The sequence below is a fragment of the Sciurus vulgaris genome (genome assembly GCF_902686455.1).
Source record: "Sciurus vulgaris genome assembly, chromosome: 5".
NCBI lineage: Eukaryota > Metazoa > Chordata > Mammalia > Rodentia > Sciuridae > Sciurus > Sciurus vulgaris.
The window spans coordinates 39372318-39389319 of NC_136465.1; the positions used below are offsets into that span (position 1 = coordinate 39372318).

Genomic DNA, 17002 nt, shown 5'->3' on the forward strand with positions numbered 1-17002 from the left:
CTTCAAGGCTTTTATTTCTAGATTCTGCATCTCAAGGTTGTAACTACCCCTTCCTGCCAGGCATACTTTCTGGACCCTGAATTCCTCCTCCAAAATTCTTCTAAACTTCTGACTTTCTTCTTTTTTCTTTACTTTTTTCTAACTTTTTTCTTCTGACAATGCCTTCTAAAATTTTAGCTTCTAGTTCTTAGATCTCCTTCACAAAGAAAGGAAGGTGAACTTAGTTACTGTTGTGCAGCAAAAACAATATACAACCACTCTGCTAAAACAAGCCTTATATTGTAATCATTTACAGGGGCTGTTCAGGCTTTGTAGGTTCTGGTCTTAATTCCAGCCCTTTTTCTTGGGCTCATGGTCCTGACTTGACCCCCAATGCTTCCTAATAGAAAAACTCTTCAGATCCTGAAAATTTCACTTTTATATAATTAAATTCTTATTAAGGTTCAATCGGACTTCATAATCAATTATCATTTTCTAAAAACCCAAACTATGTTAAAGGAACATACTAGAATCTGTCCAAGGGCTAGAGCATAATTACTCCAAAGCAAAAAGTATATTATACATTTAAAATAGATCTTAAATTTATATTTACTTTTAATAACTATAAAAAGACCAGTGTTTACAGCACTGGGTTTGATCCTCAGCACCACATATAAATAAATAAAGGTTCATCAACAATTAATAAAAATATCTAAAAAAAAAAAGAAATATGCTGACAAGAGGTTTATAAACTAACATTTTAACATACTTTCTCAAGAGAACATACTACATACACAGATGATCTCTACCAGGTATCTTTCAAATGACTTTTGCTACAGAGATCTTAAACTTGGCCTTCTTTCCACCTTAAGAATTGCTTCCTTTAAAGTTGAACAAAATAAAATAAGAAATAAGAATGACACCAAAAAAACCAAAAAAAAGTGGAGGGGTGGTTAATGAAGATTGGCAAGGAACCTGAGGATTCTTCTTCCTTAATTTTGATGATTGTGTGTTATTTCCCTGACATTTCAAATATACAATCCAGTAACTGGACAGGTCAATTACCCTAGAATAATGAAAGACAGGATAAGCACAGGCAAGATTAACAGTTTTTCTGTTAATTATATGTTACCAGCAAGTATTGACTAACTACACAACATCTCCATCAAGGCCAATAATCTGTTTTCCTCCAAATAAACTATCCTCTCAATATCACACAGTAGTTATTTTAAATGACCAGTAAATCAAAATGTCCTACTCTCCACGTATGAAGTTTTCATCCAAAACTGTAAGTTAAGTTTTTACTATCCAAGTAATAACCACCTTTAACATCTTGTGAAATAATATGAGACCTAAGAACTAGAAAAAAATAAAATACATTGTCGAATGTACGAGAGCAAAAATTATAAGTTTACAATGATTTGGGAAGAATACTTGGGGATCATGAAACTATCCTTTTGGAAGCAAGGATCACAGATATTGAAAAGAGAGTTAAAAGTTAAAGTCCTAAGGGACTGGTTCAACGAAGTAACCACTCCCAATCTGAAAGCTGGTTAATCCTGATCCCCTTTCTGCCTACAGAGTTATAGCACTGCTCCACAAAAAAAAAAAAAAAAAAAAAAAAAAAAAAAAAAAAAAAAAAAACATTTAAAAACTAGTGAATTTTGAAATAAATTCTTCTAATATTCTTTACAAAAAGGGGAATTATGAAAATTCAAACAATAACAGAATTTGCTGTAAAATTACATCATTCATTCACGAACTACTAATGAAATAATACTTTTTAGCCTAAAAGTGAAAGTTCATTAATTAGAAATACAAAAATAGCTCTATAAAACTCAAATGTTAAAAAAAAAAAAAAAAGACATCTGGACTGAATTTTAGCTGATTATAAATGTTTGTATTGAATAATTCAAAAGGAAATGATTTACCAAAACCAAAGAAAAGTATGCAACAGAAAAATGCTAATTCTTAATTTCCTCCACATCAAGAAAGAATACACATAAACATTTCATGTAACAGTATTAACACATACCTGTTTTAGGATGAATTGAAAAGAATCCTTGTGGATTTCCACTTGTAATTTTGTATATTAGCTTGTCATCAGAGCTAGAGTCTGGATCAAATGCCTCAATTTGGACCACAGGTATATCCTTGGGAGAATTTTCCATTATTTCTGGGTAATAGACAGGCTCTGATGTCTGTGGTGCATTGTCATTGACATCCTCAACCTCTATATAGATCTCTATGAATGATGAAAGAGGCACCACACCCTGATCAGTTGCATAGACCGTTAGCCAGTAATGGGAGGTTGATTCACGGTCCAATCGATCTGAAGTCTCTATGACACCTAGAGAAAAAGAAGAAAAACGGTGAGGTGTCATGCCAAAAACAACAAAAAATACCACTTTGGCAAAGTGTCAACCTATAAACAATTTATTGAGGGTTTAGGTGTCTTTCCTAGTTGCACGACCTTAAGCAAGGTATTTAATCTCTGTGCTTCAGTTTCCTTTTCTGTAGAACAGAGACAGAGGCACATTCCTTATGGGCTGATTAAGTGAACTATACATATGTAATGATTAAACATCATGTGGTACATACTGTGGAATATAAAAGCATTTGTTAAAATTAGAATCTGGTGTCACCACATGGGAGCACTTTAAAGTGTTAACCTAAGTCTCAGAACAACCCCATGAAATGAGCACTAAGAGATCATCTAAAGTCAATATTTTGTTTTTCCAAAGATGAAATGTATGATTGTTCGAGATGTATTAACTTTCCTAGAGGTTAATCAAGAAGCCAGGATAAAACCAGAGCTACGGCTCAGAACCAAGTCACACAGTCTAGCACACCCTGCTCCTCACTCTGCATTCATCCTATCACTGCCATTGTCTGTGGGAAAAGATTGGAAGCACACTCCTCTGGACATTTTAATCTGACATACACACCCCTTATAAGTGGCTAAGAAAAGAGAGTGAACCTTCTAAGGTCAGAATGAGGGACTGCTCAGATCTCTTGTGTGCTGAAGTTCTTCCGTTTCTTCAAATCACCTTAAGCAAAGGGCAATAACCAGTGTGATATAAAAATATACATTCGCCAGTTACGCTACAAATTGCAGAAGGGTACATCCTCCTCAAATACTAGTATTTCTAATACTTACACAAAGCATAACAACTTCTGGTTAGGTAAATAGACACAATGCATAACATATCTTATCCGGGGTTGATATAAAAATTCCTCAATTGGAGTCATGTGATTATTAATAAGATTATTAATAAGAGGGTTAGAGTGTCTGCATCATTTTGGCCCAGCCATTGAAACTCAGAAAAATCTTACTTAATCCCAGGATTGCCTCCTGACAAAATGGTCTAAAGTTGTTTAAAATTGATCTATTTTAGGCAAATTCTACCTTTTTATTCAACGGTGTGATCCTACCCTTTGGCTCCCAAAATACATCACCACATTTTTCTCTCAGACTGATCATTCTGAACCAAAGATTCTTTAAGAGTTCAATATCCCGGACCAAGTTGGACTTCAGAAATCCTCTTAACACTAACCTTTTCTTTTCAATGCAAAATAATAGTAGAAAAATAACAAGTATCAATTTTGACTATTTTCAGCAATGAAACAGTATTTACCTCAACCAAAAATATCTAAATTTTTATTTTTTAAATTGACAAAAATTACGTATAACTTATTGTGTACAACATGTTTTGAAATATGTATACATGGTGGAATGTCTCAATCAAGCACATGTATTACCCCAGTTATCATTTCTCATGGTGAGAACACCTACTCTTTTAACAATATTCAATATAATACATTGTTATTAACTATAGTCAACATGTTTTATGTGTGTTAACATTATTAAAATTTAAGCATTTGCTTATTAAGATTGTTAATATCAGAAAAATTCACTTATAATAAATGCTAGAAACTTAACTAAAAAACTAAATGTGAGATGAACTATCCCTAAGATGAGTGTTTATGGCTACTCCAAAGCCATAAACTTTATTATTTACTACTGTTTCAATGAATCCTTTAAAAGAATATAATACTTATAGAAATATGGAATGAAGCCTCAGAACTAAAAGAGAAAGAAGCTGATCTCTTTAGGTGACAAACAACGGAAAAGAAACTCAAATATGTTTGCCCTTGAACGCAACACCAAACATCATCTATGTACGCTCAAGTCATTCACTAAATTACTAAAATTATGTTTACAGTTTGAAATATATGCTAGCTTCTCTTATTCATCATGTTCATTACAAAGGAAGTCAGGGGCTCTGGGAAGCTTTCTCCAAGGATTACACTATCAATGTGCACACAGGCTCCTCTTGTTCTGCTACTTCTCTAAAAACTCTGTTAAATTCATTTGACTACTGATCATTAGCAAATGTCAAGCAGACAAATACATGATGATTGTCTTCACTTTTTAGTTATCATCCTCAAACACTTCATGCTGCTTTGGGTTTTTAAAAGGTGTGTCCCTCTAAGTGTCATTATGGACATTTAAAAATACAATAACCACAGACACAATTCATTCAATGTTTACTATATGCCAGGTACTCTTAAGTGTTTATATGCATTATCTTCTTTAATCTTTATTTCCAACCTGCCTACACTGTGGTGCTATTATTCCACTTATGAAAAACTCAGAGATGAGGAACCTCCTAGGGTCACAGTAAGTGGCAAAGTTGAAGTTTAGTTACCATAAATCTCTGACTTTGGTGCCAGCCAAATTCCCTGTCAATTCTATTCTTAATATGACAAAAGTGGAGTAGATAAAACTTAATGTGATAACTTGATCAGACAAGTCAAATTTCATATTTTATCATTAAGGTAAATGTGCTCATTCGTATAAAAGAGTTTACTCTCAGAGTGAAGGGAAGAACAAAATCTTAAATGCAAATATATTAGGGGTTCATAATTATACATAAAAACACTACTATTTCCCCTTACATTCTGTTTTTAGACAGGTGTTTAAGTGTCCAGATAATAGATGACAAGGAAACCGCTTCTCTCTTCCAATCAAATTGGGCAACAGGGGGAGCATCCATACTTTTTGTATAATAACCCCCAAGCCATGCGCAGGATGATTCTCAGAGTCCCAAATAATCTCTATTATTGAAGTTTAAAAAGAGAAAACAAAGTGATTCTATTCAAATATGGGAGAAAACTAAGATTGTATTAACTAGCAATTAAAACATAAATATTAATGAGTGAAAAGCCCAATGTTCCTATTTCATTAATTCACTGACTCTGCAGTGTTTAGAATCTAGATTGATGTACCTCTTTGGTCAGGGGTTCATCAGAATCTAAACCGTTCATTACAGGAGTCCTGAGGAGTCCCAATGGCTGGCATCTAGTAGTCTGAAGCAATGTTTATTCTTTAAGTCACTATAAGTTGCTATTCCTACATTTTACCTTTCTCCTTTTACCAGACCTTCCTAAAGATGCAACTAGCATTTGTAGATTAGAGATAGAGTTCTTCTAACTACAACAGCTACCTTAATTCAATAAGAGAAACAAAATTTTAAGTTTCTGTTTTGAAAAATTCTAATCAGTACCTTTAACAAAGAGAAAAACAAAAATAAAATTAAAGCCTCTTAATCATCACTGGATGTGAATCAAACTTTTGCCTTCGTTTTCGAAGTTCTCTCTCATCTCCTATTTCTCTTAATCCATAATTGCCAATCGACTTTCAATAATTATGTTTTTGTATACAAGGCTATAAATTCACTTTTCCCGGAAAAAAGGAATCAACAAAAAATGACAGCTTTTACAGATATCTCTCCTCAAAACAGTATTTCATCTTTGGGTACATATAAACATCCACCTACACACTCTTCTCCCTCCTTCCTTCAAATCTCTTTCCCTCTTTCAGCTCCCTTCCTTCCTGGCCACCTCTGCTTTTCTTCTCTAATTCCTTTCACTTTCTGAGATAGCAATACAGTATGCATCGGAAGGACAGGTAAGGCCCAGATGTGAGAAAGACAGAAGTGGCAAGCTGAGGCCTTTCACAGAAATCTTTCCAGCCAGATGCGAAGAGGACCAAGGCCACTGAGAAGGATACCAAACACCTTTCCTATTAGGAGATTATAGTGCAAAAGCAGGGGGATAAAGATAATAGAATGTATATTTTGAGCAAAGGAGACAAGTTTAGACATGCTTGCTGTGTGTACCACCTAGTAGTGTTACCCTTTACTTAAATAAAGCATTAGAGAGAAAATAAATGCCTGACTTTCTAACCTCAAGAACACAATGAAGGCATTTTTAAAAGTTGTTAAGTAGCTGAAAAATTTGAAAGAAGCCGGAAATTTGTAGCTATTAGCTAAAAATATTTATCATTCCAATCATACTCCCTAGGATTTCAAAACCACCACCAGATGTCACTATGGAAACTGATTTTAAACATGCACACAGTGAACAACTAGACGGAAGGGTGAGTAAAAATGAACAAAAAAAAGAAAAAGAAAATTCCTTGTAATTTCTAAAAGAATTTGACAAATACAGCTGAAAATGGAGTTCACATCAAAAATTCCTTCCTGAAGAGATTATGTCCATATAATAAATTAAGAAGGTACAGATGTTATCTTCCCATAGTCAAATTATTCAATATTTATAGGGTACAGTAGCAGAGGCTCAAGTTAATTTGTCAGAAAGTAAAGTTTTTCAAGAACTACTAATTTTTCCATTGATAGGTGTTGTCCCTGTTAACTCATTTACTGTCCTTGAATCAGAAAGGCAGAATTCCTACCAACTGACCCAGGTGGAGCAAGATGCTTTCAACACAGCAATTTTAAAACTAAAAACAAAAGTTCTGTTAGTTACTATATTTGCCAAAAGTAATTTAAGTGATTTCTTCCTGGAATTTTCTTACTTTCTTTACAGGCCTTATCCCCTGTCAAGGTCTAATGCCAAACTCTTGTTATTTCTGATTCCTCAGCTACTCCAACTCAAAATATTTGAAACCAGCAATGAGTTAGACACTTTAATTTGCAATTTCAGCCTTCCTTTCTGATATACCAAGTCACATACATTTCCTAAAAATATGTGTGTGTGTGAAAGAAAGAGAGAGAGAGAGAGAGAGAGAGAGTTAGTTTTATATTACTGCAACAAAATACCTGAAATAATCAACTGAAAAAGGGAAGGTTTATTTTGGCTCACAGTTTGGAGGTTTCAGTCTGTGGCTAACTAGCACCCTTGCTAGGGGCCTCTGGTAGCACACAATATCATAGTGGGAACGCATGGCAGAGAAAACTGCTTACCTCCTAGCAGCCAAGAGGAGAAAAAGAGGAAAGGGTAGGGTCCTCAACATGCCCTTCAAGGACACACCTTCAACGACATAACTTTCACTAGGCACTAAAGTTTTAACACCTTGAAATAACAAGTTGGGGACCAAGCCTTTAACCCATGGGCCTTTGGCAAATATTTATCCAAACCAAAGAAACTTAAGGCAGCAATTGTACGAAAAGCTGCTTCAGTCCATCATAAGAAAAAACTAAATGTAAAATATAATTTTTTATGATATCTTCCCTAAAGGCCAAAATGGACTGGTGACTACTGTTTTCTCTCCACATAACCAGAGTAACTGTTTTGGAAATAAATGACTTCTAAATATGCAAAGCACTGCACACTCAAAAAGAACAGAAATACTATCTATGCACTAGAGATACATTATATGTGCTCTGTAATTTGTCTACAAATGGTTCAATTATTTTCTGCTAATTATGGAAAAAATCAGAATTCCCAACACTGTCATATTTTATATCAGGCTGCTGAAAGACAATTCATTCTTCCTTAAAATTAAAATGTAAAAGGAGTCTATAGTTCTATTTGAATGCAAACTCTTTGAAGGTAGAGATGCTTTGTTCACGGTCTTGTAAATTATGTGTATTTAATAGGTATGTGTTGAAAAAATACGTTTATTAAATCAAGAAAAATATAACAAACAGCTGAGTGGAATCTAAGACATTACAATTAAATACAATGTAGGATCCTGGACCACAGAAAGTATATTAGGTAAAAAATAGGGAAACCTGGAAAAATTATGTTAATATTTATTCTTTAATTGTAACAAATGCTCCATACATGTAAGGTGTTAACAAAAGGAAAAATGTATATAGGGTAGGGGAAATCTATGGGAACTCCACTTTCTGCTCAAATTTTCTGTAAACTTAGTAAATATATTGTTTTTAAAGAATGCCTATCAGAGTTCATAATATATACATTAATTTTCTTAAGTGAAAAAAATTCTTTGAACTTAAATTTTTATCTTACTTTCATTTTAATAGTAGACATAGACAAGATAATGCTATTAATATTTCCACACCTTGATACATTGACAGTTCCTAAAGTGTAAATGAGAAATCTTATGTTAGAACTGAATATTTAAATAATGAGCTAGTTTTAAAAAAAGTGTGTTTGTGTATATCCGCATTTAACTTTGTAAGTTAACTGTAAAGAAAAAATGTATTATTTATTTGTCTTGATAAATATGATCGAGTTTGTAAAATGGGTTTCTTGATATTAAAAGCAGAACTTCTAAAATTTAACTCCTTTTTGAAATAACTATACCAATTACATAATCATTATTAACCAGTAAGTCAAAATTCTTGACTTCTCTTAGAAGTACCAGTACAGTGGATATGTTATGTGTGTATAATGTGTGCGCACACATAAATACAAAGTTCTTGTCTGAGTCTGCCATTAGTTGGCAAAGCTATATTGTTGTTAAGCAAGAGAAGGAAGAAAAGAAAGAGAATATGTCAGGTGGAAGGCATTTGTTATGGTTTAGATTTGTAATGTCTCTAAAATCTCACATGTTGAAAGCACAGTCCCCAATACAACAAAATTCAGAGGTTGTGCTTTTAGGCAATGATTAAGATTCTGCCCTCATCAGTGGATTAATTCAACAAATGGATTAATCCACTGATGGCTGAATGTACTAATGGGAAATGGAACCTAGTTGGAGGAAGTAGGTCACTGGGGCCACGGCCTTGGACTATATCTGTCCCTGACCCCTTGCTTTCTCTCTCTGCTTCCTGGCTGCCACATGCTGAGCAGCTTTCCTTCATCATGTCTTTTAACCGTGATGCTCTGCTTCGCCTTGGGCCCAGTGCAATGGACTTGGCTGATTACTAACTAAACCTCTGAAACTATGAGCCCCAAATAAACTTCTCTTCCTCTACATTGTCTTTGTCAGGTATTTGGTTCACAGTCATGAAGAGTTGACTAACACAATATTTAAGAGTCTAAACTGGTTATTCACTCCATTTTGTCAGGGAATGAGATAAAAATTTTATACTTTCCTTATTATATTTTTACTTCAGTAGTATTAGTCATAAAACAATGAGGAAAATGTAAGGCTGATTTTTAATGGTCTATTTTGCCAAGAGAATAAAAACAAATTTCAGTACTTTTAAGAACAGAATGACCTATTTATGTTATAATTTTTAACTTCTTGAGCTCACATGAATATGGTAAATATTTTGACAATTAAAAACCAAAGAAGTCAAAATAAGCAAAAGAAAGAACGTCAACAGAGCAGCATTTCTCATAGGCCAAGCAAACTGCTAGGCAATGTACTAGAATCCTGTAGAAATCTCCCTGTCCTGTTAGAGCTATGATCACAATCCTGGATCATTTCTACTTCTCCAGCCTAACTGAAGACATGTTACTGATTACCACAACCCAATCTTTAAAAACCAGTAACTTGTAATGAGTGTCACTTTTTAGAAGTCATCTGTGTCTGCAGACAGAGCGAACTCAGTGAAATGATAATGGAATAACAGCATATACGTATACAGCACTCAATGTCCTCACAGCATTTTAAGTTCTTCTTATACTGACTCATGCACTCCGATAGTAAGTAGATAAATGATCATCCCTGTTTCACAGAAGAGGAAATCGAGAGTGTAAATAACTTGTCCAAAGTCACAGAGTTTTTTAGTGGAGGAACTGGGATTCAGTCTCAAAAAGAATTAGATAATCATGCTAAGCATTTGCAAATCCCTAGCTATCCTTTAATTCAGGAAAGCTTAAGGGAAAACTGAACATAGCTTGCAAATTTCACCAGAAAAGTTCCAACATCAGTAGAATGCAAAAATATAGTGGCCAGATGGGTGTGGGGGGACTGGTTTTCCTATATTCCTAACACTTGGGACCCAAGGCAGGGCAGCACATTCTATAATGTCAGGTTTAATCAATTATGGCACATATATATAGCTTTTTAAAAAGGAAATATGTACAGTAACTACACAGAAAAATGTCAGTGATATCCAGTCCAAGTGAAAAACAAATCTGTAAAAGAATATTTCAGATTTGTTTAATTATATTTGGGGGCAAAATTTTAAATCATGCACAAACACATACAATGATGTGTGCAGAGAAATAGCTGTCTAGAATAAACAAGATGATTAGAGGACAATAAAGAAAAGCAGTCTAGTGAACTAAAATGTATTGTAGAATCTGTGAATTCTTTAACAATGGATTTAAAATCTACATTTAAAATACATGCACAAAACATTAAAACAGAAATAACCAGCAGTTCTTTAAAAGTTTTGTTAGAACCTTCTTGTCCTTTTCTCCTCTGTAGCTTAGTTATACATTCTTTTTGAAAAAGTAAATTTTACTGTTTATACTTAAGGTATATAAACAATGTTAGGGTAAACATAGAGAGTAAAAACATTATTATAGTGAAGTAAATCAACCTGTCATCTCACATAATCACTCATTTTTGGTTGGTTTTCATGGTAAGATCAATTAAGAGCTACTCAACATAAAACCTAAAAAATACGATTTTATTACCTAAATCTCATGCTGTTTATTAGATCTCTAGACTTATTCATCCTCCATATCTGCTACTTCAGGGGAAATGAGAACATGTACATTTGTTTCCAAGTATTTATCAGTTTCATTTAATCTGGGTACATGCTTAACAATGTATATTCCAACAGCTTCAGCTTCAACAATTAACATTTCAAAGTATTTATATATGAATTACTTACAAAGTTTTAGGTCTAGGAAATTCTATAATTATAGTGCCCAGAGTTAGGTCATAAGTTAATGACTAAAGGGAAAGTGTTTTATGTAGCTACTGTCAATCTGTTTTTTTCCCATTATTTAGACTGTCTTTTAAATCATTTTAATTAAGAAATACATATCTACCAACTCTTGCAATTAGAATTGTTGCAGTAACTTTAAAATTAGCTGAGAAAGCCTTTTGACTTGCAAACTTTCTAAAGCTTATATTAATTAAGTTCATAATCAGATTTTAAGCATCACGTTTCAAAGCCCAAGGATTTCTTTAGCTTTGCAAAGAGTCATTCCCAGGACAAGCTCTACTAAACTATGTTTTCATGCTTTGTTGAAAAATGATTCCAAGTTCTGATTTCCATGTCAGAATCATTAATATTGTTAATGAGGGCTTTCATGGATAAGCTCTCTTTTTAAAGAGGATCATCCTTGGGTATTAAAAGTTATCATTTGAATACCTATTAGTTGGGTAGAACTACATAAATATGACGAGCCTTTAGAACCATTAAAATACAAAGAAAATATTATACATACCAATGAATGTTTTTATAAGTTTATTTTAAAATTAGAGATCGAGAATTTCAATGTTGATTACTTTTCTTGCTTTATATTTACTGGGTGCATATTTAACAAATGCTTTATATATGCCATACTGTTTATTCACATTCCTTTGGTGAGCTCAATGATCTTTCCAAATATTTTCCACGTTTGGAAGTAAAGATTCAGGGCTAAAAAGTCACTAGTCTAAAGTAACTTACCCATCATTATAACAGCAATAAATAATCAATGAATTACCTTACCAGTTAGTCATGTAAGATCCTTTTATCTAAAAGTCCCTTAAGTCTCAAAAGTTGAAGTTAACGAGCAAAGAAGTCAGTACCAAAACCTGGTTAACTAGCTACAGACGCCACATGTGACAACCACAGTGCTGTTCCCAAACGGGTGTAGAGTTGTCTAACTCCAAAGTCTTGGCTCCTTCCCTGTAACCCTGGGTTTGTCATAAATGCATCACTATTAACAGGCAATAATCAACACCATCAACCAAAGTTTGCCAGTACTTGCCCATGGTGGGAAGAATGGCATAATTGAAATCATAAATCCAACTAAAGTTACGCCAAACAGATCAACAAAGTTATCTGTACAAAGTTCAAGAATTCCATGTGACTAAGTCTATTCAGGACTTTAAAAAAAAAAAAAAAGTGTAAAAAACGAATCCAATACTGTTCTAAATTTAGAAAGTTACTATTATATCATCTCTTTATGTAAAAAAGCACTGACTGTATACTAAGTGAAACATAAGGCACTATACTAATAACACTATATCATTGTGAGACTATCACAACTGAGTTATGAATAGTTATTGTTATTAACTTTAAAATACTGAATGGGAGGTGGTAAGATCTAGAGTTCTAAATCATAGGCCAGTTGTAAAATTTTGTGGCAGATCAAAATTGATGTTTTAAGGAATACTACTCTTTTTTTAAAATATTTTTTTAGGAGTTGATAGACCTTTACTTTCTTAATTTATTTCTATGTGGTGCTGAGAATCGAACCCAGTATCTCACACATGCTAGGCAAGCGCTCTACCACTGAGCCACAACCCCAACCCAGGAATACCACTCTTTGGGAAAGGAATTTAAGTGACTTTTTAAAAATCTGGTCCTCGACACTGACATACAGATTTTTTGAAACTGCCTCCTATAAAATCTTCACCAACAAGGATTTAAGGTTATTTATAGTGCCTTGGATTCTGCTAGAAATTAATCTGAAACCTGATATTACTGATTACATCTGCTGCTATTCACTGAACAAACACATGGTTCCTACCATGTGCCAGGTGTGATACAGGGTATGCAGGAAGTCGAGAAGAGAAAAGTGGGGTCTGTGGCAAGGACAGCTAAGTAAAAGAGTTAATTTATCCACCAGAAATGTTAGTGGATAAAAAACAAAGCAAAAAAACAAGGCATATATTTGAGAACAACAAAATGGTACTTCAACAATGAGTTACTTTAAATTATTTTTCATTTATTTATAAATATCTCAAAGTCCTTTCTGAGGTTGTCTAAATTTCATGACGCAACATGCAACAATATGATTAAAAAATAAATTACAACATAATTCTATCTGTGATAAAGAGAAAGGGAGAAGAGGGTACATGCTAAAAGGAATATAGGAATGAATACATTTTATTTTTTCTTAGTTAACATTTCCTCTAATTGTTCCAGAAGGAAAAGTCATCTTTCTGTCTGAACTGAATAAAAGTGTTTTTAAATACAACATATCTAAAAGGTTATCAATAGAGTTTAAGAAATTTTAGAAACATATATGCAATCTTTAAAAGTTAATGAATGTAAAGGTTTTCATAAGCTGAGGAACAACTGCTTAAAGTATCTGTATTGCAGAGTATGTCTAGCATGAAGACAAGGCACTATTCAGTGATTAAAATGTCAGTTGAAATGACTAAGTCTCATGCCAAGCTCCTAAAGCTCTCCCTTGCTAACTAAGGAATGGAATGAGCCTCCTTCTGCTACAGTGAAGTATTACCATGGGGTCACTGTACACACAGAGCTCTTTCCAAAAAAGACAGTTGTCTCCAGAGTCCTAGAATGCACAGGCTGGTAGAAGAGCTAAGGTTTGTTTAGGATCCTACAAAACAAAATTTAAATGCATAAAATGGCAACCACTTTTCTTAAAATAAAATTTAAGATTCATATGCAATTCAGTTATGCAAAAACGAAGGTGTGTTCTATATGAACTGAATACCAACTGAAGGAAAGAAAAATTCCATTTACTTTTTGGTAGATGTGGGAATGGACCCATATAACCACCATCACCCCTTCCTATCCACTCTTTCTTCAGATTTTTTTTTTAATTGTTTCTCTATTAAACTCTATTTTAACCATCAAGCAATTTTCAAATTTATAAAAAGGTATTTTACAAACGGAAGAAAAAACAATTTAGAGGCAATATTTTCCTACTTATAATATCTAATTTGCTACCAAACCCAAAATCTGTTAAGAACTCAGAAACTTAGCCAGGCGTGCTGGTGCAAGCTTGCAAGCCCAGTGGCTTAGGAGGCTGAGGCAGGAGGACCACAAGTTCCAAGCCAGCCTCAGCAAAAGCAAGGCACTAAGTAACTCAGCGAGACTACTCTCTTAATAAAATACAAAACAGGGCTGTGGATGTGGCTCAGTGGTTGAGTGCCCCTGAGTTCAATCTCTGGTACCCAACCCCTCAAAAAAAAAAAAAAAACACTAAGAAACTTAATTTAGGTCAAACTAAACTAGTCATAAATTGATTCCCTGACACTGATAACTTGGGAGAACCTTTAGATATAACACTTTATGCCAAGAAACAATTCAAATACCCCTAAATAATGATCCATGCATTGTCAAGACTTGATTATTTAAGTCATACTAAGGTAAAATACCAATTTGCAGTAATCTCCTAACTCATCTAACTTTAGATTTTCTTATGAAGTGATGTATTTATATAATTAAGGTTTCCTAGTATACGTTTTTGAAATTACAAAAGATAGGGCACACCTGTATCAGTGGATTCTGAAATTAAGAAATGAACATTCAAGAGTTAACAATCTCCTAGAACATACAGTATAAACTCACAAACTGTATAATCCCAATCAAGATTAATTATATTGGCATAGGCATAAAATACCTAATTTGCACTATATCAAGCAACAGAAAACAAATCTCACCAAGGACTCTGAAACACTCTGTTAAGTATGTAGAGAAAGACTGTTGTTAATTTTTCCTTAAGAAATGAAAAGATTATATAAGAAGAGATTTGGTGAGTCTCAAATAACTTATGCATCTACATTAAAAAAAATTAAAGGAACTGAAATTAGGAAAAACTAAAAATACAGAGTAACTGCATATATTATTCATGTTCTTAATTCTCTGCATTGAAGCAAATTTGTATTTTAATAAAGTTCATTAACAAATAAATATTTCATTGAGATGTGATATATTTTCACCTACAATGTTCCTAATCATTAAAGGAATAAAATACAGAATATGAAAACAAATACCCAGAGAGACATCATACATTTGGAAGTGTACAATCAAATTAATCACTAGAAGAAACATCTTCAAAAGTATACAATTAATTGTAACATGTTGTTTGTAATTGACTAGTAAAAGGGTTACTAAAAAGTATCAAAGAAGAAAAAGTTTCTTGATTAAAGTTGTTAGGGTTTGGGTATGAGGTGTCCCCAGGAATCTCCTGTGCTAATGCAGAAGGTAAAATGATGAGATCATGAAAGGCATAAGCTAATCAGTGGACTGATCTGTCTGGTGGACTAATAACTCATGTAGATTACTGGATGGTAACTATAGGCAGGTGGGGCATGGCTGGAGGAAGTGGGTCACCCAGGCATGCATTCAGGGACTGAATTTCCCTGGAGCCCCGTTCCCCTTGTGGCATCCTCTGCCATGATGTCTGCCTCATCTTGTGCCCAGAACGATACAGTCAGCTAACCATGTACTGAATACCTGGAACTGTGAGCCAACGTGAACCTCACCTCCTCTAAGGAGTTCTGGTGTGGTATTTTGATCACTGCAATGAAAAGTCACCTGACACAATGGTATAACTGGCTGTGTGTGCAAAACATTAAAACCACATCATATCTTCCTCAATAGTCAAGTAAATGGCAATAAAAAGGCATCAGTTCACACTGTTTTGAAAATTCTGGATGCTCTTCAAAATACTTTTTCTAAAAAGTAAGTTCAAAATAGGGGAGGAAGTTGAATGGTAGTTAAAATACTGCTGGCATTTCTAAATAAGCACAAATATTTCTAGCTCATTAAAAGACATCAGAGTTATAGAATCAAAAGAACATACATGATTTGTTATCAAGTCTATAGTTTTAAAAATGACTTTTAAAAAAGTGACTTAATTCTAAACTACTAAATGGACTTGCCTCTTTATTCACTTATTTATGAAAGAGGTAGGAAAAAAAAAAAAAAAGTCACTCCCCCCTCCCAATTTTAATACAATGAATGATGTGCTATAACAAATGATTTGTTAAAATCTGAAATTGAAAAAAAGGGCATCATTTAAACTATCATTTTAAACGATCATTTTACTTTGATAAATTCTCAATCAACCATAATTTGAAGATCCAGAAAACTATCCCACTCACTGTGAACTAACATAAACAATCTCACTATGTAATTAGAAAAGAAAAAGAAAATAGGTTTGTAAATTTGTAGCCTCAAAATAAATTTAACCAAACATTGACGGAATTTAAAAGATGTTCACTTTACTAATATATTTTGAAATAATGCTGGCACATTCATAGCTTTAATTATTTTCAAATTAATCTGTTCAAAAGAAGAAATAAGGTAAAGAGGTATATAATAGTAAGAGGGAAAGACTAGGACATCTCTAATAGGCTCAATGTGCCCTATGGTAAATATAACAAATTCAGAGATTAAGAATACAGTATACATAGTAACAGTCATGAACTATGAATGTGACTGAATTTACATTTATACTTGTTGAAATTAAAAAGCAGAAGGTACTTCCTTGTACACCATCACTTCCTCAACAGTTCTCTCCTCTTCCACCTCCCCTCTGGCAGAAAACAACTGACACACCCTCCCAAATACCTTTCCAAGGAACTTGCAGGTAGGTGACTTCCTACGTGAACCAACCCAAGATAACCTCTAAAGCGTGGCGTTCACTTAAATGACCAAACCAAAGGAGGAAAAAAAAAAAATAGGAATTAAAAGAGAGCAATAAAAATCATCTAGTCCAATTCTCTAATTTTATAGATAAGGAAGTCAAAGTCTAAGGGGTAAATGATTGGTTATTAGGTTGCAGAGCTTGAATGAAAGCCGTAACTGGAACCCAAGTACCTTGAAATCCTAACCTGCACTGTTCAAATGCAGCACCCAGTACAGGGCATGTGCTGCACTAACCCAACTTCCTTGGGGAGTGAAATATGGCATTTCTGATTTGT

At 33.7% G+C, this 17002-nt stretch overlaps 1 protein-coding gene across 7 annotated transcripts in view; it reads right to left on the reverse strand.

The window, feature by feature from the left end:
* FAT1 (FAT atypical cadherin 1) overlaps positions 1-17002 on the reverse strand; it is a 125973-nt gene that overhangs the window by 68050 nt on the left and 40921 nt on the right. For all 7 annotated transcript variants that reach the window (XR_013764143.1, XM_079142335.1, XM_079142337.1 and 4 more), the window contains one exon: positions 2015-2329. Coding sequence is in view for 6 of the 7 variants with exons in the window: in XM_079142335.1 (XP_078998461.1) it covers positions 2015-2329 (315 nt within the window). In the remaining variant the exon portion in view is untranslated. The remainder of the gene's footprint in view (positions 1-2014; positions 2330-17002) is intronic.